This window comes from Coregonus clupeaformis, chromosome 1, assembly GCF_020615455.1.
Source record: "Coregonus clupeaformis isolate EN_2021a chromosome 1, ASM2061545v1, whole genome shotgun sequence".
NCBI lineage: Eukaryota > Metazoa > Chordata > Actinopteri > Salmoniformes > Salmonidae > Coregonus > Coregonus clupeaformis.
Window position 1 is genome coordinate 39,758,508 of NC_059192.1, and position 26,857 is coordinate 39,785,364.

At 45.0% G+C, this 26,857-nt stretch overlaps 1 protein-coding gene across 1 annotated transcript in view; it reads right to left on the reverse strand.

Moving 5' to 3' along the window:
- Positions 1 to 26,857, reverse strand: part of wdfy4 (WDFY family member 4) — a 152,012-nt gene that overhangs the window by 102,688 nt on the left and 22,467 nt on the right. Inside the window, exons 10-24 of the mRNA XM_041878942.1 lie at positions 26,464 to 26,594; positions 20,948 to 21,063; positions 20,738 to 20,839; positions 20,300 to 20,490; positions 16,554 to 16,793; positions 15,925 to 16,451; positions 10,339 to 10,429; positions 9,836 to 10,050; positions 9,481 to 9,584; positions 8,728 to 8,977; positions 8,426 to 8,502; positions 8,025 to 8,243; positions 4,014 to 4,192; positions 3,634 to 3,865; positions 3,201 to 3,346 (exon numbers count right to left, since the gene is read on the reverse strand). Of these exons, the coding sequence (XP_041734876.1) occupies positions 3,201 to 3,346; positions 3,634 to 3,865; positions 4,014 to 4,192; positions 8,025 to 8,243; positions 8,426 to 8,502; positions 8,728 to 8,977; positions 9,481 to 9,584; positions 9,836 to 10,050; positions 10,339 to 10,429; positions 15,925 to 16,451; positions 16,554 to 16,793; positions 20,300 to 20,490; positions 20,738 to 20,839; positions 20,948 to 21,063; positions 26,464 to 26,594 (2,820 nt within the window). The remainder of the gene's footprint in view (positions 1 to 3,200; positions 3,347 to 3,633; positions 3,866 to 4,013; positions 4,193 to 8,024; positions 8,244 to 8,425; positions 8,503 to 8,727; positions 8,978 to 9,480; positions 9,585 to 9,835; positions 10,051 to 10,338; positions 10,430 to 15,924; positions 16,452 to 16,553; positions 16,794 to 20,299; positions 20,491 to 20,737; positions 20,840 to 20,947; positions 21,064 to 26,463; positions 26,595 to 26,857) is intronic.

Genomic DNA, 26,857 nt, shown 5'->3' on the forward strand with positions numbered 1-26,857 from the left:
AACAATAATTTAAGCTTTCTGCCCATATAAGACATGTCTATGTCCTGGAAAGTTTGCTGTTACTTACAACAGTCATGCTAATCACATTAGCGCACTTTAGCTCAACCGTCCCGTATACGGGACACCGATCCTGTAGAGGTTAAAGAAGAGGTTGTGCTCTTTAAAACTAAGTTAACTTGTAATTGTCCTTTATTTAATTGTATTTAATGTCTGTTTGTTTGAAATATGTGAGAACATGAGCTTTAACTTGAAAATTCTCAGTAAGCTACAGCAGCATTCTAGAATTCTATTGGGGTCTAAAGGGTTAACTTCTTCTCTGAAAATAGCATTGTATTTGGTCAAACACAATTCTCTCCATCAGTTTACTAAGAACAGGCAGCAAACCCTAGACCCACTTCAATTTGCATAGCGCCCCAACAGATCCACAGATGATGCAATCTCTATTGCACTCCAAACTGTCCTTTCCCACATGGACAAAAGGAACACCTACGTGAGAATGCTATTCATTGAGCCCGGACATGAACAAGATCGAACATCTCTGGAGAGACCTGAAAATAGCTGAGCAGCAACACTCCTCATCCAGCCTGACAGAGCAGAGAAGAATGGTAGAAACTGAACTATCACATTTACATAACTATTCAGACCCTTTACTCAGTACTTTGTTGAAGCACCTTTGGCAGTGATTACAGCCTCTAGTCTTCTTGGGTATGACGCTACAAGCTTTGCACACCTGTATTTGGGGAGTTTCTTCCATTCTTCTCTGCAGATCCTCTCAAGCTCTGTCAGGTTGGATGGGGAGCATCGATGCAGAGCTATTTTCAGGTCTCTCCAGAGAAGTTAGATCGGGTTCAAGTCCGGGCTCTGGCTGGGCCACTCAAGGACATTCAGAGACTTGTCCCGAAGCCACTCCTGCGTTGTCTTGGCTGTGTGCTTAGGGTCATTGTCTTGTTGGAAGGTGAACCTTTGCCCCAGTCTGAGGTCCTGAGTGCTCTGGAGCAGGTTTTCATCAAGGATCTCTCTGTACTTTACTCCATTCATCTTTCCCTCGATCCTGACTAGTCTTCCAGTCCCTGTCACTGAAAAACATCCCCACAGCATGGTGCTGCCACCACCATGCTTCACCGAAGGGATGGTGCCAGGTTTCCTCCAGACGTGACGCTTGGCATTAAGGCCAAAGAGTTCAATATTGGTTTCATTAGACCAGAGAATCTTGTTTCTCATGGTCTGAGAGTCCTTTAGATGCCTTTTGGCAAACTCCAAGCGGGCTGTCATGTGCCTTTTCCTGAGGAGTGGCTTACATCTGGCCACTCTACCATAAAGGCCTGATTGGTGGAGTGCTGCAGAGATGGTTGTCCTTCTGGAAGGTTCTCCCATCTCCACAGTGCAACTCTGGAGCTCTGTCATCTCCACAGTGCAACTCTGGAGCTCTGTCATAGTGACCATCAGGTTCTTGGTCACCTCCCTGACCAAGGCCCTTCTCACCCGATTGCTCTTTTTGGCCAGCTCTAGGAAGGGTCTTGGTGGTTCCAAACTTCTTCCATTTACTGTAAGAATGATGGATGCCACTGTGTTCTTCTGGAACTTCAATGCTGCAGAATTAATTTGGTACCCTTCCCCAGATCTGTGTCTCGACACAATCCTGTCTCGGAGCTCTACAGACAATTATTTCGACCTCATGACTTGGGTTTTGCTCTCACATGCACTGTCAACTGTGGGACCTTATATAGACAGGTGTGTGCCTTTCCAAATCATGTCCAATCAATTGAATTTGCCACAGGTGGACTCCAATCAAGTTGTAGAAACATCTCAAGGATGATCAATGGAAACTGGATGCACCTGAGCTCAATTTCGAGTCTCATAGCAAAGGGTGTGAATACTTATCTAAATAAGGTATTTCTGTTTTTTATTTGTAATACATTTGAAAAATGTATAAAAACCTATTTTCGCTTTGTCATTATGGGGTATTATGTGGAGATTTATAATAATTATTTCTTTTTTTTATCAATTTTAGAATAAGGTTGTAATGTAACAAAACGTATAAAAAGTCAAGGGGTTTGAATACTTCCCGAATGCACTGTTTACTGATTGTTTAAAGCGAACTACCAAAACTATTGCTGATGGTGTACCTGAACAATCAAAATAAAATCTATTGTAAGCCCTGTTCAGCAGGTATAGCCAGATGAGAGTTGTGTCTTCGGTAGCTTACTTTTATTCCAGTAAAACATGCTTTTCAACAGTGCATAGATAACAATAACCTAGAAAATCACATAGGTTGTCACAACTAATAAAGCATAATATTGCGCAAGCCATTTAGCATTTCAATGCTGAAGGTGCCACACAAATATGCAAGAAACAGGCCGCCTACCTCACGTTGGTCAGAGCACGAAGCTGGGCACAGTGCGCAGTTTGACTAGGCTACTGATATTCCCTAGGGTTGTTCGGGATGCAAAATGACTTGAAGATCAATGACTGTCAACACAACTACATACTTAGTTCGACACTGAAGGACAGGACGCATCAGTTTACACAAAAGATTAGGCATTTTTCAGTAGGTAGAAAGAAAGTACCTTGAGCAAAATCAACGATTCGTAACGTTTGAATCGATGCAGTCATATCTTAAACATTTGAATCGGGGACCGATGTGTATCGGTGAATTACATCCCTAGTAAATATGTGAACATATTCATTGTATGTTGTTACAATTGTTTCTTGTTCTAGACTTGAAATATTGGGCTCTGTCTTTTGACTCCATATCGAAGATTTTTTTTGTCATCAACATGAGGACCTTTTTGAATGCTGTGTGCCTGCGCCAGTTGTCGGACCAACCAATCTGTGCTTCGCTTAGCCTAATTACTTAAACGAGAAGCAGCCGTTCTGGAACCAAGAAATCCCGGACTCCCTTATCAGGTTAAGAGAAGCCGGTTATGTTCAGGGAATCCTGAATTTGTTAAACCATCTTTCTGGAATACCCGCCAGGTGGCCTCAGCGCGCATAATCTGCAGCTGGATGCTTCTCATTGTTTGTGGTTGTTTGGGGTATATGTTTGGGGTTGTTTTAGGTTGTTTGGGGTACCTGTTTGGGGTACCAGTTTGGGGTTGTTTAGGGTACCTGTTTATGGTTGTTTGGGGTTGTTTGGGGTGATTAGTAGGACCCCATATTTCTGATCGGGCATCATGAAGACAGCGCTGGGCCCTCTGTACCTCTTTGGCGATGAGACGGCAGTCCACCTCGTTGTAGCTTTCTCGTATCTCTGCTACCGTGGTTAAAGTTGCTACAGCCGGGTTGATGCCAAATGAGATCCTCTCCTCCGGTACCAGCCTGAAAGGGAGGGGGTCTGTGCCAGAGCCTGGAGGAACACATAGAATTACAGAACTACATTGTGAGACACAAATTCTGGTCAAACTGACATTGGTAACACAACTGACTCAAATATGTTTCTGTGTTTCTGGTAACACAACTGACTCAAAATGGCTGGCATATAGTCAAGGTCATCATGAGATGATTCTGATACATTAGAAGGGGTCGTAGATGCTAAAGTTAAGAAAAATAATGCATTATACAGTATCTGCAAGCTTTAAGTAAATTGACTACATGGTCTTGAGTCCATGGCCCAGGTAATGATCAGACAAACACCTGTGTTGCGTAGAGCCAGGTAGTTTCCCAGGTAGGCAGTTCCCTGGTTGTAGATTACCGCTACAGCCCCTGGACTCAGCACTTCCTCAAACAGGTAGATGGGCCCGACGCGCCACACCAACGAAGCGTGCTGTTTCCATAGAGACGGCGTTCCAATGAAGGCACACACGTCAATCACCGCTGTGGGTTCCATGGAGACGTACTGACCCGGGAACGGTTGGATGTACAGCATCTGACAGCGAATCAGAACACATAGAGAGTTCTCTGAATTTTTACAGCACAGAGTGAGTAAGGGAGTAGACAGTGCTTCAACCAATGACATGAGCTACGATCATCTTTCAATGTAAAATGGATGAATTCACTCTCTCCTGCTCCAGTACCTTTGCTGCTCCCACCAGTTTCCCATTGAGGTGGGCCATGACCTTGCAGCTCTTCTTCACGTCCTTCGCCATGACAACGGCCAGATGGTGCCACTGACCTGGGGTCAGCTGACTGGAGCATTTGAACCTCAGAGAGCCTGGCAGGGGGCTGGGGGTCCGCACCTCTGGCTCCATCATATCTGGCAATCAATACATCAATCAATCAATACAGCAATCAATCAATCACAGAAGGAGTTGCAGTCCAGATCAAAGAGTAATCAACTAAAATGACAAAAATCCACCTTTTGCTAAATCTTTCTAAAATTAGGTCATTCAGAGCAATCGTAGACCCAATCCCAAATTGACCCCTAGACCACTTGTGGATATCTGAGAGGATTTGACAGGTGTAAGTAATAATGGTAATCTCTCTTCCTTGCCTTGTCATAAAATAGGAGGAAGTTGTATCATAATGTTTATAACAATCAAATCCTTTCACATTTCCAAGTGCATAGGGCGTAGGGCAGGGGTCTCCAACCTTTTCTAGCATGAGAGCTACTTTTAAAAAATGTTGCGAGCTACCAATTTTATCACTTTCCAATAGGCACATTGTTCTCTTCTCCTCTAACCTGCAACTCATCCCTGGGTCCTTGGTGTACAAGAGATGTGCTTTCTGTCAATATACCTGGAAAAATTATGGTTGATAAACATTACTTGGCATGACAGGCCCCATAAAATTATATTTGGTATTTTCCCAAATTATTTTTTCTCTGTTGGATTTTTCCTGTTTTGGGATTTTTTAATATTACAAATATTCATAAAGAAACAACGAAAATTGATGTTCTGAGTCCATGTCAATGCTTAAATCACATCAGAAGACATTTATTAGGTCTGTAAAAAGTGTATAATTCCCCCTTAATTGCACATCTAGCAAGAGAGGAATGTGCCGGTCTAGAGATGTTTCTGCTGTTAGGCCTACTGCTGCAGCGCATGTCATGGCAGAGTTAGCAAAACAATGGCCACCCAATTGAAACAAAGAATAATGATTTATAGTTCTGTCAGGTAAGCCTACTTTGTAGTTAACATTTAACTGAGAAGGTTTTTGGGAAAAGTCTTTCTGTCTACTCTACCCACAAGACGTTATCATAAGCATCGCTAACTGGCTGCATATGGAATGATAGACAAACTCGCGCACCAAACAGACAGAGAGGGGCAATACTGCTGGAAATTAATTGGCAGATATTGGCAGATATTAAGCCAATAGTAGCTAACCAGGGTCGGAAAATGTTAATGTGGCTTTGATTGGACAGTAGCCGGGAGCTTTATGTTTATGACAGTTTGTGATGGAAAAATGCATGTACTTTCAGAATTGATTGCGAGCTACTCATACGTGGACTGTGAGCTACTGGTAGCTTGCGATCTACATGCTGAATAACCCTGGCGTAGGGTCTAGAGCAATGTTCCCTCAAACTTTTTGGGGCACTGAGCAAATTTTAGTTCTTGTGAGCGGAAACTTGAACATTGTGAGAATTTTGTGCAACTTCCGGCGTGCGTTTACAGTGAACACTGAGGCTGTACCCTTACAGTTTTAGACAGTAGCCAATAGGCTATTGTGGCTATTTGAGCATAATGGAGTTCTATCAACAAAACCAATGGAGCAAATCCCATAACATTCTCACATGGAAATAGCTTTTGATTTCTATAATATAGCCTACAGTAGCCTATATGTGACTAGTTTCAGGAAACTAGGCGTATGTCGCACATCACTACTTCACAGGAGCTGCATTTGAACGTAAACATTTATTTTTTATCAAAATGTGTTTTTTGGCAGAAATACCTTCTGGAATATGTGAACTTTCATGTGCCTTAATAACAAACTTGTATTCCATCCATAAATATGAATACAATTGTTACATTACGAGCCTAGTTGGTTTAGCCACGGAAAAAAACAGGAACCTTCCCACTAGCCATGATTGGCTGAGACAATGAATGGGCTGGACTTGCCGGGAGATGAGTTTAGGTTGGTCTGCTATATAGGATGCTTTGGTCTATAACGTGAGCTGTTCAGTATGTGTTGACAGTCCTTTCTAACGCACCATAGCTAACGTTAAGTGTATGATCTGTGTAGTAATATTATTCTAATCAGAAAACCATTTGCATTGCTAGTTATAGCCTAATGTTAGCTAGCTAACATTGAACCTAGTTTGTTAGCTTTAGCTACCTGAAGATTCATACTACAGCTATGACAATGTTTGTATTGGTAGTAGTATGAGTTGGGATTGTGCCGGTTCATTGTTTAGCTAGCTAGCTACATGTCTAAACAAAAGACTCCACTTCGGCCAGATTATTACATGACCCGTCAAATTAGCCAGGTGTGTCTGGGGGTGATTACGGCCATCTATTGTATTTCATGAACATGTGTACATGTCTAGACAATAGTGACCCATCCACTTAGCTAGATGCGGCTGGGGGTGGTTATAGCATTTCCTTCACATGACCCATCAACTTAAACAAGTGTGTCGGGTAAGCGTCATCTAATAATGATAAACTATTTATAAACTATTTTTATCTGGAAACTTTCTGTTTTTGATATTGCTACTATGCAAGTAACCACTTCACCGTACCGTTTACACCTTCTGTATCCTGTGCATGTGACAAATAAACTTAAATTGTATTTGATATAGCGTGTGTTTACCACATGGCCTCATGTAAATCCTTAAAGAGATGGTTGGGGCTAAGGCTTAAGAGGGTGTGAATGATGCTGAATGGGTGTAGACAAAGAAGTGCTCTCCAGTAGGTGTACCAAACGTTCAAGGGCCATTTTCTCAAAAGTGGGGTTACAAGTTTATCAACTTTCAAAGCAGAATTACTTTCCCATTGTTCCTCAACTGCAGTGTATGATATACAATTTTCTAGCTCTGAGTCTCTACTTTTATCCAATGTAAAAAAAAAAAAGGTGTTACATTAGACTGAATCGAGGCGGTTGGTCACATATTTTTTTACATTTTAGTCATTTAGCAGACGCTCTTATCCAGAGCAACTTACAGTTAGTGAGTGTGGTGTTCAATGCAGGCCTACATTGCATGAGACTTTTACAAACTTTTTTACATTATGAAGGGCTTGACATTAATTAATGACTTTTTACTTGGTCTGTAACACCATGGGCCAAATAGGTGACTGTAAATTGCATTGTATTGGGTTGTATGATGCAAGAAACCACTTTACAAAATATAATTAATTATTATAACCATACAAAGAACTAGACAATGTAGGCTACCCATCTGCCTATTGGCTTATTCACATATTTTGAAATGTAGCCTACACGTTTTGTGCTCTTTTAGGAAGCAGTAATTCCCCATTGCTGATCTATAAAACTGGGCTAATAACTCGCTAACTAGCAAAGAATATCAACAAATGCACAGATGCGCAGCTCTGATCTGAACTGATCTGAAAAGCATGATTGAAAGACCGCTAGTGGGCTACCCCAGCCAATACAATTCTACTCCGTTGCGCTCTGGCTCTGCCTAAAACAAAATCAGACTCAATCTTGCAAAGTTAGATTTGTTTTGGTTTGTTGCATTGAAAAGCAGTTGATATAACGTTGATTCGATCACAGAAAAAACATTTATCTATATAGTGCAAACTAATGGTTCTGCGCGGCATGGCATTTCTTCTGAGTGGTAGCCCTTGAAGTGCTTGCACGCGCGCATCTTAGCGGGAACATTGTTCTAGAGCACGTGTTAAATTCATTCCATGGAGGGCTGAGTGTCTGCGGGTTTCTGCTCCTCCCTTGGACTTGATTGATGAATTGTCACTGATTAGTAAGGAACTCCCCTCACCTGGTTGTATGGGTCTTAATTGAAAGGAAACACCAAAAACCAGCACACACTAGGCCCTCCATGGAATGAGTTTGACACCCCTGATCTAGAGGTTGATTTGAGATTGGTGTATTTTTGAGTAAATAGCATATTGTGCCAAAGAAAGCATTACAGCACAGGTTTAGGTTATTCCAATGTCCCTTTAGCATGTCTTTACCCAGGAATGTGAATGGCTCCTCCTCGGTGGAGATGACCAAACATCCATCGCTGGCTGAGATGGAGACAGACAGACAGACGTACTGCTGTTCTGCACGGGACATATGGCGCACCACAGATAGCAGCCGGAGCGGGTGGGAATCACAGGCCGAACTGAACCTGCTGATCAGGAACCAGCAGGAATATGTCAGGCCTGCTGCCGGAGGGAAACCACGACAGTCTGGTTGAATGGAAGAGGAGGAGGAGAGAGGAGAGGGGACAAGCAGAGATAAAGTAAACATAGGTCATACAGCATTTTCAAAGCAAATCCAAGCAAACAAGTAAAATAGTTAAACATACAGTTGTTAAAAGTAAAAGGTAGTTGATCCAGTACTAGGTGAACTCCCTCCCCTCCTGTCTTACCTCCTCCTATTCCCCCTGTTGGGATGGAGTCAGCATTGACACCTTTCACTGTAGCCAGGGATGGTAGAAACAGACAGCTAAAAGCACACACACACACACACAGACAGACATGCACACACACACAGAGACACACGTCAATGTCAAATTAACGGTGTGCAACATGACATTTCATATGACAATGACCATAGAAGTTGGCAAGACAGCACAAACAGATCTGGGATCAGGCAAATGAATCATTGGAATCCTATGGAAACCTACCAGAACCCATCCCACTTCTAATCTACCCAGTACAGTGGACTCACCCATAGCCGCTCTCACTCATATCAAACTCCACAAAGGCCGGAGAGGTGGAGACTCGGTGCGGTCGGAAGCTCCTTGGTGACGTCATGGAGACCAGGCTAATGATTTGGTGCAGGGGGAGGGGCTGGCCGACAGGAGAGTCAATAGGAGGCAAGGAGCTAAGCAGGCTAAAAGAGCGTTTAAATGTCTTCATGATGGAGCGAGTGGTGGTCTCACTGTCTGCAGAGCTGTCTGCCTCCTCTGGGCTTTGGCCTGCAGAATTAGATTAATTATACGATTACCTCTGTAGCTCAGCTGGTAGAGCACGGCGCTTGTAACGCCAAGATAGTGGGTTCGATCCCCGGGACCACCCATACACAAAAATGTATGCACGCATGACTGTAAGTCGCTTTGGATAAAAGCGTCTGCTAAATGGCATATTATTTATTATATTATTATTACAACCATGTTTATTTCATTAGTAATTACAGAATTACATGTAAGGACTACATACAGTATAGGCCTATAGTTAAAAGCTACACTTTTTGTAACACAGATGTGCAACATTTCAAATGCTGTCTGCTTCCGCTAGACCAGTGTTTCCCAAACCTCTCTTCGAGTACCCCTAGCCAGTCCACTTCTTTGATGCATTCTAGAACTAGAACAGCTGATTCAAATGGTAATCTAATCATCATGCCGTTATTAGTTGAATCAACAGTGCTAGTGCTGGACTCAAATTAAATGGTTAAAATCAGATAAAAGTTCTGTATCTTTACCCTTGGAGAGAGAAAGGGTGCATTGTGGGTTGGATTCTGGAGCAGAGGTGGCAGCAATTTTGTTAGCTTGGCACATCAGAGGATCACTAAGACACAGGAAACGCCTGTAGAAGAACGAAATAACAGGTTAGATAACATTCATCAAGCTTTGATTTTGGGGTGAACTAACCTTTTAAAATACAAAAAAGATTCCTCAACGGTGGGTAGTGAGATCAACACAGGGACAATGTTTTAAAACGTCTTGCATCAGAAAAGGAAATGTGTGTCAAGATAGTACCTCCCCGTTTCAGTCAATTTTCTGCCATTTGGTGCCTAATTAACACACCCAAGCTTGGTGCTACGAAAAGCAGCTGACCTGAGGTCTATGTGTGAGATGGAGTGTGAGGAGATTTTCTCCAAGATGCGTGTGTCAGGCAGGTGTAGTGGGTGGTCCGGCCTGAGCAGGGTGCTTCGACAGTGGGTTAGTAGAGTGGACACCAAACCCCCCTCGCAGACAATCTGCCGGTTCTTCTCTGACTTTACCATCACCTGGAGGTGGTGGGCTACTGAGTACTGGACCTCCACTGACAGCTGGGAGAGAGGAGGAGTAATGAAGAATTGAACTGAACCAAATTGAGTCAAATTCAAATTAGATGATTCCTGCATATGACAGCAAAGCAGTCTTAGAAGATAGGAGCTATGACTAATCCAATTGAACTGAACTGAGTTGAATTACAATTAATTAATTTCTGCATAATATGAAAGAGCAATACAGCGTGAATTAAATCTAACTGAACTGAGTTGATTCCTGAATTGATTGATTACTGAATCGATTCCTGCATATGACAGAGCAGTGTAGTCGGTCTGCTGATAGGTTACCTGTGGATCCTCTGCAGTAAAGACATGAGGCAGGAGAGTCATGATGACCCTGATGGCTCCAGGATGCAGTATGGTCTGGTCAGAGGTAAACCTGGACCCATAAACATACAGATACATAGTATCACATAGTTATAACATGACTATAATATGAAGCAGTCTGGCTTGGCCTCTGGTACATTGGATACGAGAGAAATTAACACTCATGCAACAATCTGGAATATACAGTGCATTCGGAAAGTATTCAGACCCCTTGACCTTTTCCACATTTTGTTACGTTACAGCCTTATTTCAAAATTGATAGAAAAATACTTTTTTTCCCTTCATCAATCTACACACAATACCACATTATGAGCAAGCAAAAACAGGTTTTGAGAAATGTTAGCACATTTATAAAAAATTAAAAAACTTAAATATCACATTGACATAAGTATTCAGACCATTTACTCAGTACTTTGTTGAAGCACCTTTGGCAGCGATTACAGACTCGAGTCTTCTTGGGTTTGACACTACAAGCTTGGCACATCTGTATTTGGGGAGTTTATCCCATTCTTCTCTGCAGATCCTCTCAAGCTCTTTAAGGTTCGATGGGGTGCGTCGCTACACAGCTACTTTCAGGCCTCTCCAGAGATGTTAGATCGGGTTCAAATCCGGGCTCTGGCTGGGCCACTCAAGGACATTAAGAGACTTGTCCCAAAGCCACTCCTGCGTTGTCTTGGCTGTGTGCTTAAGGTCATTGTCCTGTTGGGAGGTGAACGTTCGCCCCAGTCTGAGGTCCTGAGCGATCTGGAGCAGGTTTTCATCAAGGATCTCTCTGTACTTTGCTCCGTTCATCTTTACCTCAATTCTGACTAGTCTCCCAGTCCCTGCTGCTGAAAAACATCCCCACAGCATGATGCTGCCACCATCATGTTTTGCCGTAGGGATGGTGCCAAGTTTCCTCCAGACGTAACGTTTGGCATTCAGGCCAAAGAGTTCAATCTTGGTTTCATCAGACCAGAGAATCTTGTTTCTCATGGTCTGAGAGTCCTTTAGGTGCCTTTTGGCAAACTCCAAGCGGGCTGTCATGTGCCTTTTACTGAGGAGTGGCTTCCGTCTGGCCACTCCACCATAAAGGCCTGATTGGTGGACTGCTGCAGATGGTTGTCCTTCTGGAAGGTTCTCCCATCTCCACAGAGGAACTCTGGAGCTCTGTCAGAGTGACCATCGGGTTCTTGGTCACCTCCCTGACCAAGGCCCTTCTCCCCTGATTGCTCAGCTTGGCCGGGCGGCCAGCTGTAGGAAGAGTCTCAGTTGTTCCAAATTTCTTCCATTTAAGAATGATGGAGACCACTGTGTTCTTGGGGACCTTCAATGCTGCAGACATTTTTTGGTACCCTTCCCCAGATCTGTGCCCCGACACAATCCTGTCTCGGAGCTCTACGGACAATCCCTTCGACCTCATGGCTTGGTTTCTGCTCTGACATGCACTGTCAACTTTGGGACCTTATAAAGACAGGTGTGTGCCTTTCCAAATCATGTCCAATCAATTGAATTTACCACAGGTGGACTCCAATCAAGTTGTAGAAACATCTCAAGGATGATCAATGGAAACAGGATGCACCTGAGCTCAATTTTGAGTCTCATAGCAAAGGGTCTGAATACTTATGTAAATAAGGTGTTTTATTATGTTGTTATTTTAATAAATTTGCAAAAAAATATAAAAACCTATTTTTGCAATGCCATTATGGGGTATTGTGTGTAGATTGATGAGGATTTATTTTAATGTATTCCATTTTAGAATAAGGCTGTAACATAACAATGTGGACAAAATCAAGGGGTCTGAATACTTGTTCTAGCAGTGTCTGAATCTTGGTATAGGAAGGCCACCAAAAATTCAGAAATGTCCATCCCGAACTACAACATTTTCCGTCTAGATAGAACTGCCAAAGGGGGTCGAGTTGCAATCTACTGTAGAGATAGCCTGCAGAGCTCTATCGTACTATCCAGGTCTGTGCCCAAACAGTTTGAGCTTCTACTTCTAAAAATCCACCTTTCCAGAAATAAGTCTCTCACTGTTGCCGCTTGCTACAGACCCCCCTCAGCCCCCAGTTGTGCCCTGGACACCATATGTGAATTGCTTGCCCCCCATCTATCCTCAGAGTTCGTACTGCTTGGTGACCTAAACTGGGATATGCTTAACACCCCGGCCGTCCTACAATCTAAACTAGATGCCCTCAATCTCACACAAATTATCAAGGAACCTACCAGGTACAACCCTATATCCATAAACATGGGCACCCTCATAGATATCATCCTGACTAATTTACCCTCTAAATACACCTCCGCTTTCTTCAACAAGGATGTCAGCGATCACTGCCTCATTGCCTGCATCCGTAAAGGGGCCGCGGTCAAACGACCACCCCTCATCACTGTCAAACGCTCCCTAAAACACTTCAGCGAGCAGGCCTTTCTAATTGACCTGGCCCGGGTATCCTGGATGGATATTGACTTCATTCCGTCAGTAGAGGATGCCTGGATGTTCTTCAAAAGTGCTTTCCTCTCCATCTTAAATAAGCATGCCCCATTCAAAAAATTCAGAACTAAGAACAGATATAGCCCCTGGTTCTCCTCATACTCGACTGCCCTTGACCAGCACAAAAACATCCTGTGGCGTACTGCATTAGCATCGAACAGCCCTGCGATATGCAACTTTTCAGGGAAGTCAGGAACCAATATACACAATCAGTTAGGAAAGCAAAGGCTAGCTTTTTCAAACAGAAATGTGCATCCTGTAGCACTAACTCCAAAAGGTTTTGGGACACTATAAAGTCCATGGAGAATAAGTGCACCTCCTCCCAGTTACCCACTGCACTGAGGCTAGGAAACACTGTCACCACCGATTAAATCTACGATAATCGAGAATTTCAATAAGCATTTTGCTACGGTTGGCCATGCTTTCCACCTGGCTACCCCTACCCCGGCCACCAGCTCTGCACCCTCCGCTGCAACTTGCCCATGCCCTCCCCGCTTCTCCTTCACCCAAATTCAGATAGCTGATATCCTGAAAGAGCTGCTAAATCTGGACCCCTACAAATCAGCTGGGCTAGACAATCTGGACCCTTTCTTTCTTAAATTAGCCACCAAAATTGTTGCAACCCCTATTACTAGCCTGTTCAACCTCTCTTTCGTATCGTCTGAGATCCCCAGAGATTGGAAAGCTGCCGCGGTCATCCCCCTCTTCAAAGGGGGTGACACTCTAGATCCAAACTGTTACAGACATATATCCATCCTGCCCTGCCTTTCGAAAGTATTTGAAAGCCAAGTTAACAAACAGATCACCGACCATTTCGAATCCCACCGTACCTTCTCCGCTATGTAATCTGGTTTCCGAGCTGGTCATGGGTGCACCTCAGCCACGCTCAAGGTCCTAAACGATATAATAACCGCGATCGATAAAAGACAGTACTGTGCAGCCGTCTTCATCGACCTGGCCAAGGCTTTTGACTCTGTGATAAAGAAATGTGTGAGTAAGATATGACTAAAATGTCACACCCTCAGTTAAACTAATAATGTATGACTAATTAGTAGACTAGAGCTTAGAGAGTTAATCAAATGTGTTTATATCACAGCAACAGAGTATTTGTGTCTTGTAATTAGGCAAGCAGAAGTGCAAAACGATTGAAACCAATAACAGGAGACTGGTTCCCAAAACACACAGGGAAAGGGGAGTGAAAAAAGGCTTGCAGGATATTGTGAGGACGGCGATAACTCAGCCTACCCGAGCAAGGAGTAGACTATGATAAGAATGTGTGTGTGTGTGTGTGTGTGTGTATGTGTGTATGTGTGTGTGTGTGACCTGATGGTCAGGAGAGCAGAGGAAAATCACGTGAGCTTACAAGATGCGTACAGTGGAAAAATACAGCCCGCCTACAGCGGGGTGGGATTTTTCCTCTGACGTGTGCGTATAAAAAGATTGTACGACCATTTTGTTGCAGAGCGCTCTCAATGAATAAACATGCTGACCATTGCAGTATTGGGTCTTTGTTTAATATATTCAAACTAAGAGATTTACAACCTTTTGGGAATTATTCAAACATTTAAGAAGTAGTTGACTTCAACCATTGAGATAACAAAATTCTCGTGACACTCTGTCAATCACCACATTCTTATTGGCAGACTAAATAGCCTTGGTTTCTCAAATGACTGCCTCGCCTGGTTCACCAACTACTTCTCAGATAGAGTTCAATGTGTCAAATTGGAGGGCCTGTTGTCTGGACCTCTGGCAGTCTCTATGGGGGTGCCACAGGGTTCAATTCTCGGGCCGACTCTATTCTCTGTGTGTATCAATTATGTCGCTCTTGCTGCTGGTGACTCTCAGATCCACCTCTACGCAGACGACACCATTTTGTATACATCTGGCCCTTCATTGGACACTGTTTTAACAAACCTCCAAACGAGCTTCATTGCCATACAACACTCCTTCCGTGGCCTCCAACTGCTCTTAAATGCTAGTAAAACTAAATTCATGCTCTTCAATCGAACGCTGCTTGCACCCGCCCGCCCGACTAGAATCACTACTCTCGGCGGGTCTGACTTAGAATATGTGGACAACTACAAATACCTAGGTGTCTGGTTAGACCGTAAACTTAAAGTTAAATCTAGAATCGGCTTCCTATTTCGCAACAAAGCCTCCTTCACTCATGCTGCTAAACATGCCCTTGTAAAACTGACTATCCTACCGATCCTTGACTTCGGCGATGTCATTTACAAAATAGCTTCCAACACTCTACTCAGCAAATTGGATGTAGTCTATCACAGTGCTATCCGTTTTGTCACCAAAGCCCCATATACTACCCACCATTGTGACCTGTACGCTCTCGTTGGCTGGCCCTCACTACATATTCGTCGCCAAACCCACTGGCTCCAGGTCATCTATAAATCACTTCTTGGCAAATCCCCGCCTTATCTTAGATCATTGATCACCATAGCAACACCCACCCGTAGTATGCGTTCCAGCAGGTTTATCTCACTGGTCATCCCCAAAGCCAACACCTCCTTTGGCCGCCATTCCTTCCAGTTCTCTGCTGCAAATGACTGGAACGAACTGCAAAAATCTCTGAAGCTGGAGACACTTATCTCCCTCACTAACTTTAAGCATCAGTTGTCAGAGCAGCTTACCGATCACTGCACCTGTACACAGCCCATCTGTAATTAGCCCACCCAACTATCTCATCCCCATATTGTTATTTACATGTATTTATTTTGCTCATTTGCACCCCAGTATCTCTATTTGCACATCATCTTCTGCACATCTATCACTCCAGTGTTAATAATAAATTGTAATTATTTTGCACTATGGCCTATTTATTGCCTTACCTCCATAACTTACTACATTTGCACACACTGTATATATATTTTCTATTGTGTTATTGACTGTATGTTTTGTTTATTCCATATGTAACTCTGGGTTGTTGTTTTTATCGCACTGCTTTGCTTTATCTTGGCCAGGTCGCAGTTGTAAATTAGAACTTGTTCTCAACTGGCTTACCTGGTTAAATAAAGGTTAAATAAAAAATCAAGAAAAAAAACAAGAAACAACTGTTCCACCTGTAGTTAGTCTCAGAGCAGACAACGGAGACGCTGTGGGCTGCAGGTCTGGATCCCCCCTGTAGCTCCTCCTCTGGAGTCTGTGAAGTCGGTGGGGTTGGTGACACAGTCTGCAGCCTCTCTCCTCCTCCATCACCACCCCCCTGGGTCTCCCCCTCTCCCCCCTCCTCTCTCTTCTCTCCCACATGTCCTGCTGTCTTCTCAAGAGCAGCGAAGGTCCCTGTAGCAAACTGGTCCAGGTAGGAGAGGAGCTTGATACAGGTCTGTAAAGGGCGAGGCAGGGGTGGCTTGGAGGTGGAAGAGAGGGAGGTGTGCGCTGGGGTCTCAGACAGCTCCAAAAACTGGTGGAAGTTCCTCCCAAGGAAATGATGGTCTTCCGTTCTTCTCTGACCCCCTCTCTGGCCCAGGCCCCTACTCATCATACCCCCAGCGTGGCCCTCCATCCCCTCTGTCGCCTCCTGGCCGTCAGTCTGGAAACAACCCAGCTGTAGTAAGGCTTCAGCCAGCCTCTCGTAGAACCCTTCAACCTGGAACGAATGAATGAATTATTTTCATGTCTCGTCACATTTATAGAACCCATCCTTTGGCTTACGAGGTTATTGGACACCTCATTTGAATGAATGACATACCTGGAACTGGTGTGAGTTGACAGGGTGTACGTGGACAGCCAGGGCGAGGGTGTGTAGGGTGAGGAAGAGGAGGTCTAGTATCCCCTGCTGCCCTATGGCCCCCCACACCCCACCCCCACCCTGAGGGGGGTCACCCAGAGCCCCCTCCATGTCCACCACCAGGGACAGCAGGCCGGTGAAGCCCCCCGCACGTCGAAACGCCCCCCAACTGTTAGGGCTCTCCAGAACCTTCAGAACTGACTGGAGAACAGAGGAAAGCGAGAGTTCAGTTACAGAAGATTTACACACACACGTCTGGCTCCATTTGTGCTTTAGTCCTCTCTGACTATCTAACAAACAAGGTAGAGGATGTTACATTATACAGTTCTATGGATGAGGCAGATTGAGAAAGTCCGGTTAACACATTTACTGAGAAGATAATATGGCAAGATAACAGTCATAGATCGAGGTCCTTCAACTTGACCAATACAGAATTAACCCTTTACAGGACAGCACAAACAGAATAGCCTGGACCAAACTATTCAGTTCACACACATTATTCTCTTTGAGATGTTTGAGATGTATGAGGTTTGGGAGCATGTAGTCACAGAGGCATCGGTGACCAACGGCTAGATATGTACAATGCTTAGTGAAAGTCTACACACCCCTTGCACAGCTAGCTGCGGAGTGAGCTTACGGGTACATTCTTAACTCTGTTACATTCACACCCCAGAGTTAATACTTAGTGGAAGCACCTTTGGCAGCAACTACAGCTGTGAATCATTTTGAATAAGATTCTACCAACTTTGCACAACTCTTAGGCCAACATATATTCATTGTTTTTGTCAAAAATTACTCAAGCTCAGTAAATTTGGTTGGGAATCATTGATGGACAGTAATTTTCAAACCTTGTCTTTGATTTTCAAGCAGACTCAAGTAAGGACTGAGACTAGACCACTCAGGAACACTCAACACCTCTTGGAGAGTCATTGTATTTGCTGCCAAATGTGCTTCCACCAAGTATAAACTATGGGGTGTGAGGACACGCAATCAAGACATCATTTTTTGGGGGGGATCCCTTTTTAGATTAATTTTTAAGGTAGCAAAATGTGAAAACTGTGCAAGGGGTGTGTAGACTTTCACTAAATCAAATCAAAGTGTATTTGTCACATGCGCCGAATACAACAGGTGTAGACCTTACAGTGAAATGCTTACTTACAATCCCTTAACCAACAACGCAGTTTTAAGAAAAATAAGTGTTAAGTAAAAAATAGATTAGTAAAAAATAAACAAATAAAAAGAAATAACAAATAATTAAAGAGTAAAATAACAGTCGTGAGGCTATATACAGGGGGTACCGGTACAGAGTCACTGTATAAACAGTTTGAGTAATAAAGTATCATGCATTCAATTGCCTATCGTTGTTCTGTTCAGTCAATTAAAACAAACAGGTCATGAAGGGATGAAAAATAGTCCCAACATAAATAAATAACAAAATCATAAATTATTTGGGGTAACCGTTGTTGAGGACTAACCTAAATGTGATTAGTTTAATCTAATTTAGTGGTCTAATCCATCAGGTAGGTAATGTGTGTGGCAGAACGCAGGGAGAAATGTGATTAACAAGAACTAGAGTAATCACAATGGCTCTCACCACACGCCAAACCAGGTCACACTGAATCTGATTGCCACCTGCTTTAACCAAGTTAACACACATAGACACACTCGCACACACACTCTCGTGCTCACACACACAGACACACACACACTCGTATACAAATACACACACTCGCACACACACCAAACCCCCCACCACACACACACATATACAGTTGATAAACTTGTTAACAAACTATAGTTTTGGCAAGTCGGTTAGGACATCTACTTTGTGCATGACACAAGTAATTTTTCTAACAATTGTTTACAGACAAATTATTTAACTTATAATTCACTGTATCACAATTCCAGCGGGTCAGAAGTTTACATACACTAAGTTGACTGTGCCTTTAAACAGCTTTGAAAATTCCAGAAAATGATGTCATGGCTTTAGAAGCTTCTGATAGGCTAACTGACATCATTTGAGTCAATTGGAGGTGTACCTGTGGATGTATTTCAAGGCCTACCTTCAAACTCAGTGCCTCTTTGCTTGACATCATGGGAAAATCAAAACAAATCGACCAAGACCTCAGAAAAACAATTGTAGACCCCCACAAGTCTGGTTCATTGTACGCAAGTATAAACACCATGGGACCACGCAGCCATCATACCGCTCAGGAAGGAGACACCTTCTGTCTCCTAAAGATGAACATACTTTGGTGTGAAAAGTGCACATCAATCCCATGACAACAGCAAAGGACCTTGTGAAGATGCTGGAGGAAACAGGTACAAAAGTATCTATATCCACAGTAAAATGAGTCCTATATCGACATAACCTGAAAGGCCACTCAGCAAGGAAGAAGCCACTGCTCCAAAACCGCCATAAAAAGCCAGACTACGGTTTGCAACTGCACATGGGGACAAAGATCTTACTTTTTGGAGAAATGTCCTCTGGTCTGATGAAACAAAAATAGAACTGTTTGGCCATAATGACCATCGTTATGTTTGGAGGAAAAAGGGGAAGGCTTGCAAGCCGAAGAACACCATCCCAACCGTGAAGCGCGGGGGTGGCAGCATCATGCTGTGGGGGTGCTTTGCTGCAGGAGGGACTGGTGCAATTCACAAAATAGATGGCATCATGAGGAAGGAAAATGATGTGGATATATTGAAGCAACATCTCAAGACATCAGTCAGGAAGTTAAAGCTTGGTCGCAAATGGGTCTTCCAAATGGACAATGACCCCAATCATACTTCCAAAGTTGTGGCAAAATGGCTTAAGGACAACAAAGTCAAGGTATTGGAGTGGCCATCACAAAGCCCTGACCTCAATCCTATTGAAAATTTGTGGGCAGAACTGAAAAAGCGCGTGCGAGCAAGGAGGCCTACAAACCTGACTCCGTTACACTAGCTCTGTCAGGAGGAATGGGCCAAAATTCACCCAACTTATTGTGGGAAGTACCTGAAACGTTTGACCCAAGTTAAACAATTTAAATGCAATGCTACCAAATACTAATTGAGTGTATGTAAACTTCTGACCCACTGGGAATGTGATGAAAGAAATAACAGCTGAAATAAATCATTCTCTCTACTATTATTCTGACATTTCACATTCTTAAAATAAAGTGGTGATCCTAACTGACCTAAAACAGGGATTTTTTACTAGGATTAAATGTCAGGATTTGTGAAAAACAGAGTTTAAATGTATTTGGCTAAGGTGTATGTAGACTTCCGACTTCAACTGTATATATATATAGTCTGCGAGTTAGTACCCCTCTCTTTCTGATCTATAAAAATGGACACGTACAGTAAGTCGCTAACTCACTTAGACCTAATCAGGTTTATCAGCCATTCTCTGATGTGATAGAGGTCCTAATCTTCAGAGAGCTACAGCACAGGGTTGGAGGGGTAATCAAATAGCTCCCCGGCTAACAGCTATACCTGTATCAGCTAATCAATCTGCGTTCGTCTATAATGCAATAAGGCTCCTGAGGGATGTGATAACAAATTCACTGCCTTATTATGTTTTAAACATGTCGAGACCCTTACTTGTTAGGGTTTAGTCGAGACCCTCACTTGTTTCTGTTGGCTATCGTTTCTCCTCATGCTTTAGCAGAATGTGTTTGTGACAACAATCCATAAAACATTAGCGATCAATGTGTGTGTGTGTGTACCTGCAGCAGGTCTTGTTTGAGCCCCAGCTCCTGTTGTGTAGAGGAACAGAGAGCTCCTATAGCCGTAGACATAAACTCATCAGGGTTGATCTCTGACAGCTGCTCCAGGATGCTGAGGGTTGGTCCTCTGTACTGCTCCTCATCTAGAAATATCTTTATGTAGGGAACCATCCCAAGGTCACGGACTGACACTGAGAGAGAGAGGGGGAGAGAGAGAGAGAGAGCAAGAGAGCGGGGGAGGGATGGAGAGAGTTTCGGGATGTGTGTACCTGATAGATCATAGCATTTCTTTGGATAGACGCAGGTATAAAAGCGAGGGGAGACAGATGAGAGTGGAATACAGAGAGGAAAGTGGCTAGTGGTGGACCAAGGGATCGAACCAGTGCCTTTGGGGGCAATGTTGATTGCACAACCGCTAGACCAGGTTCCGACACTTACCTGTGTTTCTGATGGAGCGTAGGGTGAGGGCAGCCACTACTCTGAGCATGCTGGTGGTAAGAGCGCTCTCATTGTCCTCTTCAGCTGACTGATAGTGGGGACCTGACAGAGAGAGAAGAGATCACTGTGAGGAAGAGTGAAAGGCTCTATAGGCTCTATATAAGACTCTATATATGTGGTAACATCATTGTTACAATTGTATACACGTACCTGCTCCTCTAGCCTTCCTGAGTATCTTGGCCCTCCGGCGTAGTTCTCCAAGCAGAAGTTCCAACAGACCTCCATCACTGAGAACCTCCGCTAGCAGACCACTACGCACTATCAACCTGAAGAGGAATAGAAGAGATTTTATAGATTTTAAAGTAAACTGAAATCCAATAAAATCTGATTAGTCACATGCGTCATAAACAACTGGTGTAGACTAACAGTGAAAAGCTTACTTACGGACCCTTCCCAACAATGCAGAGAGAAAAAAATAGAAATAATAGAAAAATAATTACACAAGGAATAAATACACAATGAGTAACTGGATATACAGTGCATTCGGAAAGTATTCAGACCCCTTGACTTTTTCCACACTTTGTTACGTTACAGCCTTACTGTCACGTCCTATGCCCACTCCCCCTCTCCGAAGCTCGATGTCGCCGGTCTACTAACCACCGGCCCTGACAACCCATCTTTACGCACACCTGCGTCTCATCATCAGTCACACCTGGACTTCATTACTCCCTGATTACTTACCCTTTATATAGCACTCTTTTGTTATCAGTTATCAGGCAGTATTGGTTATGTTTCCTTGTCAGATGTTTCTCTTGTTTTGTATCGTTCTATGTTCAATCATATTAAACTCACTAACTGCACCTGCTTCCTGACTCACTGCATCGACGTTACAGAATACTGCCACCCAGATGGTCAGCGAACAGAGACACCTACTTCGCCAACACTACGACCAGCTGGCACAACTGGGGACGGCTATGGATGAGGTCCTCCACGTTCTTCAACGTCTCGATATTTCCTGAGGGGCATCAACTCCAACAAGCTGAGGATTCTCTACCCCAAGTCGAGCCAGCACCCCAGCCCATCCAACAGTCCGTCCAGGTCAGCAATGCCCGTTTGTCCCTCCCGGACAAATATGACGGGTCTCCCTCCAAATGCCGTGGCTTCCTACTCCATTGCTCCCTCTCTTTCACTCATCAGATGGGAGTCCCCACCACGGAGAGGTCCAAGGTTGCCACGGTTACTTCCCTGCTGACCGGATGGGCGTTGGAGTGGGCTACGGCCGTCTGGGAGAGAGGAGAGGAGGAGCTGGGTTCCTATGACGGGTTCATGGCTCTGTTCAGGGAGGTCTTCTACCATCCACTGGAGGGCAGAGAGGGGGGTGAGCGCCTACTCCAACTACGGCAGGATATCCAGACCACAGCGGAGTACACGCTCACCTTTCGGACAGTGGCAGCATCCAGCGGATGGAACAAGCCGGCGCTGTGCACCCTATTCAGAAGAGGATTGTGCAAAGAGGTCCAGACGGAGTTGGCGTACCGAGATGACAGTCTAACCTTGGACACACTCATCGCGATGGCCATCCATCTGGATAACCTTCTTCGGGAGCGTCGGCACCCCCATCGCCTCTCTCCCTCCTTCGTTGACCGTTCTGAGTCAGAGCCTGAACCCCATGGAGGTAGAGGCCACACGCCTCCCCGCGGCTGAGCGACGCCGTCAGAGACAGTTAGGGCTCTGTCCCTATTGCGGACAGGAGGGGCACCAGCTTCAATGGTGTTCGGTACGTCCCAACCCGGAATGCACGAGAGCAGAGGGACGGCCCCGTGATCATCCGTCTCCTGGGTTAGGCGTGAGTACTCCATCATCACTTTCCGCCAAAACGTTATTAGTATCGATTTCACTAGCTGGCTGTCCCTCATCTATTGTTTCTGCAGCTCTAGTGGATTCCGGTGCCGCAGAGAATTTTATTGACCAGGCCCTTGCCTCCTCCCTGTACATCACCTCATACCCGCTCTCCTCTCCGTTTCTGGTCCAAGTGTTGGATATGCGACCATTGGGATAAGGCACTATTACGCACATCACAGCTCCAATCACCCTCACCGTGGGACCCAAGCACCAGGAAAGCCTTTCCTTCCTCACCACCTCCGCACCCATGCACAAAGTCATCCTTGGCCTCCCGTGGCTCCAACTCCATAATCCCACCATCTCCTGGTCAGAGAAGAAGATTACTGCCTGGGGACCAGGATGTCGGCGGACCTGCTTTCTCGCACCCTGTGATTCCCACATCGGTGGAGGGCCCTGTGAGTGTCGGTCGCCCCATCAATCGGCCTCCCGTATCGTTGGCCCTATGTTTTGGGACATAGATGTGGACATCAACCAGGCTCTGGAGAGAGAACCTGCTCCTGCCACCCAGCCTCCGGAGCGCATCTACGTCCCCACGGGGGTCAGAGATCGGTTGCTGACCTGGGCACACACATCCCTCGCCGCTGGACACCCAGGTATTAACCGCACCACTCAATCCCTTTCTGGGACATACTGGTGGCTAACTTTGGCGCAGGACGTTGCACACTATGTCAACTCATGTTCAGTATGTACTTCATCTAAATCTCCCCTGCACGCTCCAGCAGAAAAACTAATTCCCTTTCCCGTGCCGCAGCATCGCTGGTCTCATCTAGCCATTGATTTCGTCACTGATCTCCCCTCCTCTGATAGTTTCACCACGATTTTGGTGGTTCTGGACAGATTCTCAAAATCATGCCGTTTCCTCCCTCTCTCTGGTCTCCCTACCGCTCTCCAGGTTGCTGAGACACTGTTCTAGCAGGTCTTCTGGGACTATGGCCTTCCGGAGGATATCGTCTCCAATCGTGGCCCCCAATTCACATCACGTGTATGGAAGGCTTTCATGGAGAAGCTGGGGGTCACGGTCAGCCTCACCTCCGGGAACTGGCCTCAATCTAACGGGCAGGTGGAGAGGATGAACCAGGAGCTGGGGAAGTTCCTGAGGAGTCACTGCCAGGACCGGCAGGGGGAGTGGGCCCGATTCCTTCCTTGGGCTGAATACGCCCAGAATTCATTGCGACACTCCTACACCGAGCTGACTCCCTTCCAGTGTGTTCTGGGTTATCAGCCGGCCATGGCTCCGTGGACTCTGAGCCAGACCGAAGCTCCTGCGGTGGATGAGTTGTTCAGCCGCGCAGAAGAGGTATGGAACGATGCCCACGTGAGACTCCAGTGCGCCATCCGTCATCAGAAAGAGTAGGCGGATCACCACCGCAGTGAGGCTCCCATGTTCCATCCTGGTGATCGCGTCTGGCTCTCCACCAGGAACCTCCCACTCCGCCTACCCTGTAAGAAGCTGAGTCCCCGGTTTGTGGGGCCGTTCAAGGTCCTCCGGAAGGTCAACAAGGTAATTTACAGATTACAACTCCCCACTAACTACCACTAACTACCGGATCTCACCATCTTTTCATGTTTCCCTCATCAGGCCGATGGATCCTGGTCACCTGGCTCATGCCATCCCCTCATATTGAACTCACTAACTGCAACTGCTTCCTGACTCCCTGTGTCGACGTTACTAAAATGGATTAAATCATTTTTTTCCCTCATCAATCTACACACAATACCCCATAATGACAAAGCAGGGTACCAAAAAATTTCTGCAGCAATGAAGGTCCCCAAGAACACGGTGGCCTCCATCATTCTTAAATGGAAGAAGTTTGGAACCACCAAGACTCTTCCAAGAGCTGGCATACTGGCCAAACTGACCAATCGGGGGAGAAGGGACTTCGTCAAGGAGGTGATGGTTACTCTGACAGAGCTCCAGAGGTGCTCTGTGGAGATGGGAGAACCTTCCAGAAGGACAACCATTTCTGCAGCACTCCACAAATCAGGCCTTTATGGTAGAGTGGCCAGACGGAAGCCACTCCTCAGTAAAAAGGCACATGACAGCCTGCTTGGAGTTTGCCAAAAGGCACCTAAAGGACTCTCAGACCATGAGAAACAAGTCTCTAGTCTGATGAATCCAAGTTTGAAGAAACCTGGCACCATACCTACGGTGAAGCATGGTGGTGACGGCATCATGCTGTGGGGTTGTTTTTCAGCGGAGACTAGTCAGGATCGAGGGAAAGATTAACAGAGCAAAGTAAAGAGATCCTTGATGAAAACCTGCTCCAGAGTGATCAGGACCTCAGACTGGGACGACAGTTCACCTTCCAACAGGACAACGACCCTAAGCACACATCCAAGACAACACAGGAGAGGCTTCGGGACAAGTCTCTGAATGTACTTGAGTGGCCCAGCCAGAGCCTGGACTTGAACCCGATCTAACATCTCTGGATAGACCTGAAAATAGCTGTGCATCGACACTCCCCATCCAACCTGACAGAGCTTGAGAGGATCTGCAGAGAAGAATGGAAGAAGCTTCTCAAATAAAGGTGTGCCAAGCTTTTAGCGTCATACCCAAGAAGACTCGAGGCTGTAATCGCTAGCAAAGGTGCTTCAACAAAGTACTGAATAAAGTGTCTGAATAGTTACGTAAATGTGTTTTTTTTTTGGTAAAATTGTTTTTTAGCAAACATTTCTAAAAACCTGCTTTTGTTTTGTCATTATGGGGTATTGTATGTAGATCGATGAGAAAAACAACTATTTAAAACAAGGCTGTAACAAAATGTGGAAAAAGTCAAGGGGTCTGAATACTTTCTGAATGCACTGTATTGTGTAAAAAAGTGCTAGAAATATAGTTTGTTAGGTACACCACCCCATTCACTAAAATGGCTTACTCCTACAGACAGTGAGTCACATGGCCATGGCTTGCTATATAAAGCAGGCAGACAGGCATCAAGGCATTCAGTTACTGTTCGATTGAACGTTAAAATGAGCAAAATGAGTGACCTAAGTGACTTTGAGCATGGTATGATCGCCCGTGCCAGGCGCACCGGTTCCAGTATCTCAGAAACGTCTGGCCTCCTGGACTTTTCATGCACGACAGTGTCTAGGGTTTACCGAGAATGGTGCAACAAACAAAAAACATCCAGTCAGCGGCAGTCCTGTGGGCGAAAACAGATTGTTGATGAGAGAGGTCGAAGGAGAATGGCAAGACTCATGCAAGCTAACAGGCGGGCCACAAACAGGCAAATAACAGCGCAGTACAACAGTGGTGTGCAGAACGGCATCTCGGAACGCACAACTCATCGGTCCTTGTCACGGATGGGCTATTACAGCAGACGACCACACCAGGTTTCACTCCTATCAGCTAAAAACAAGAAGAAGCGGCTCCAGTGGGCACGCGATCACCAACACTGGCCAATTGAGGAGTGGAAAATCATTGCCAGGTCCGACGAAATCCTGGTTCCTGTTGCGTCATGCTGATGGCAGAGTCAGGATTTGACGTAAGCAGCATGAGTCCATGGCCCCATCCTGCCTGGTGTCAACGGTACAGGCTGGTGGGCGTAATGATGTGGGGAATGCACACGTTAGGTCCCTTGATACCAATTGAGCAACGTTTGAACGCCACAACTTGTAGAATCCACGCCCGAAGAATTCAGGCTGTTCTGGAGACAAAGGGGGGTCTGACCCGGCACTAGATGGGTGTACCTAATAAACTGGCCACTGAGTGTATATTGTATCATCCCAGTCATAGAGTCATTTATAAAATAATACATTTGTCTTATGCTGGGGACGAATCCAATTTAACCTCTGGAGATCAATAAAGTTTATTCCTTAATTTAAACCTGTGGAAGCAGCCGAGGGCAGCCACTCCAAACTGTGCCCCTCCGGCCACGGCCCCTGCCCAGTCCTGCTTCAGCACAGCCTGCACCGCACGCATAGCCTCGTGGGGGATGTAGTTAAGATGGAACGCCACCTGGACAGACACATTAACGGGATCGTTCAGTCAATAGTGGTGAATCAACAGATAAGCATTTCACCAAATTATCAATTGCTGAATTAATTAAACATAATGGACATATGGAGTCATGGATGGAGAACTATAAATGTAGAGCTTGTTAAGGGGATAGCTTTCTTGAATGACTGGACATTGACAGAATCTGTTACGGATTTTTTGTGTATGTACGTAACAAGTGTAGATATCTTGTGTGCATGCAAGTGTGTGTGTGCTTGTGTGCG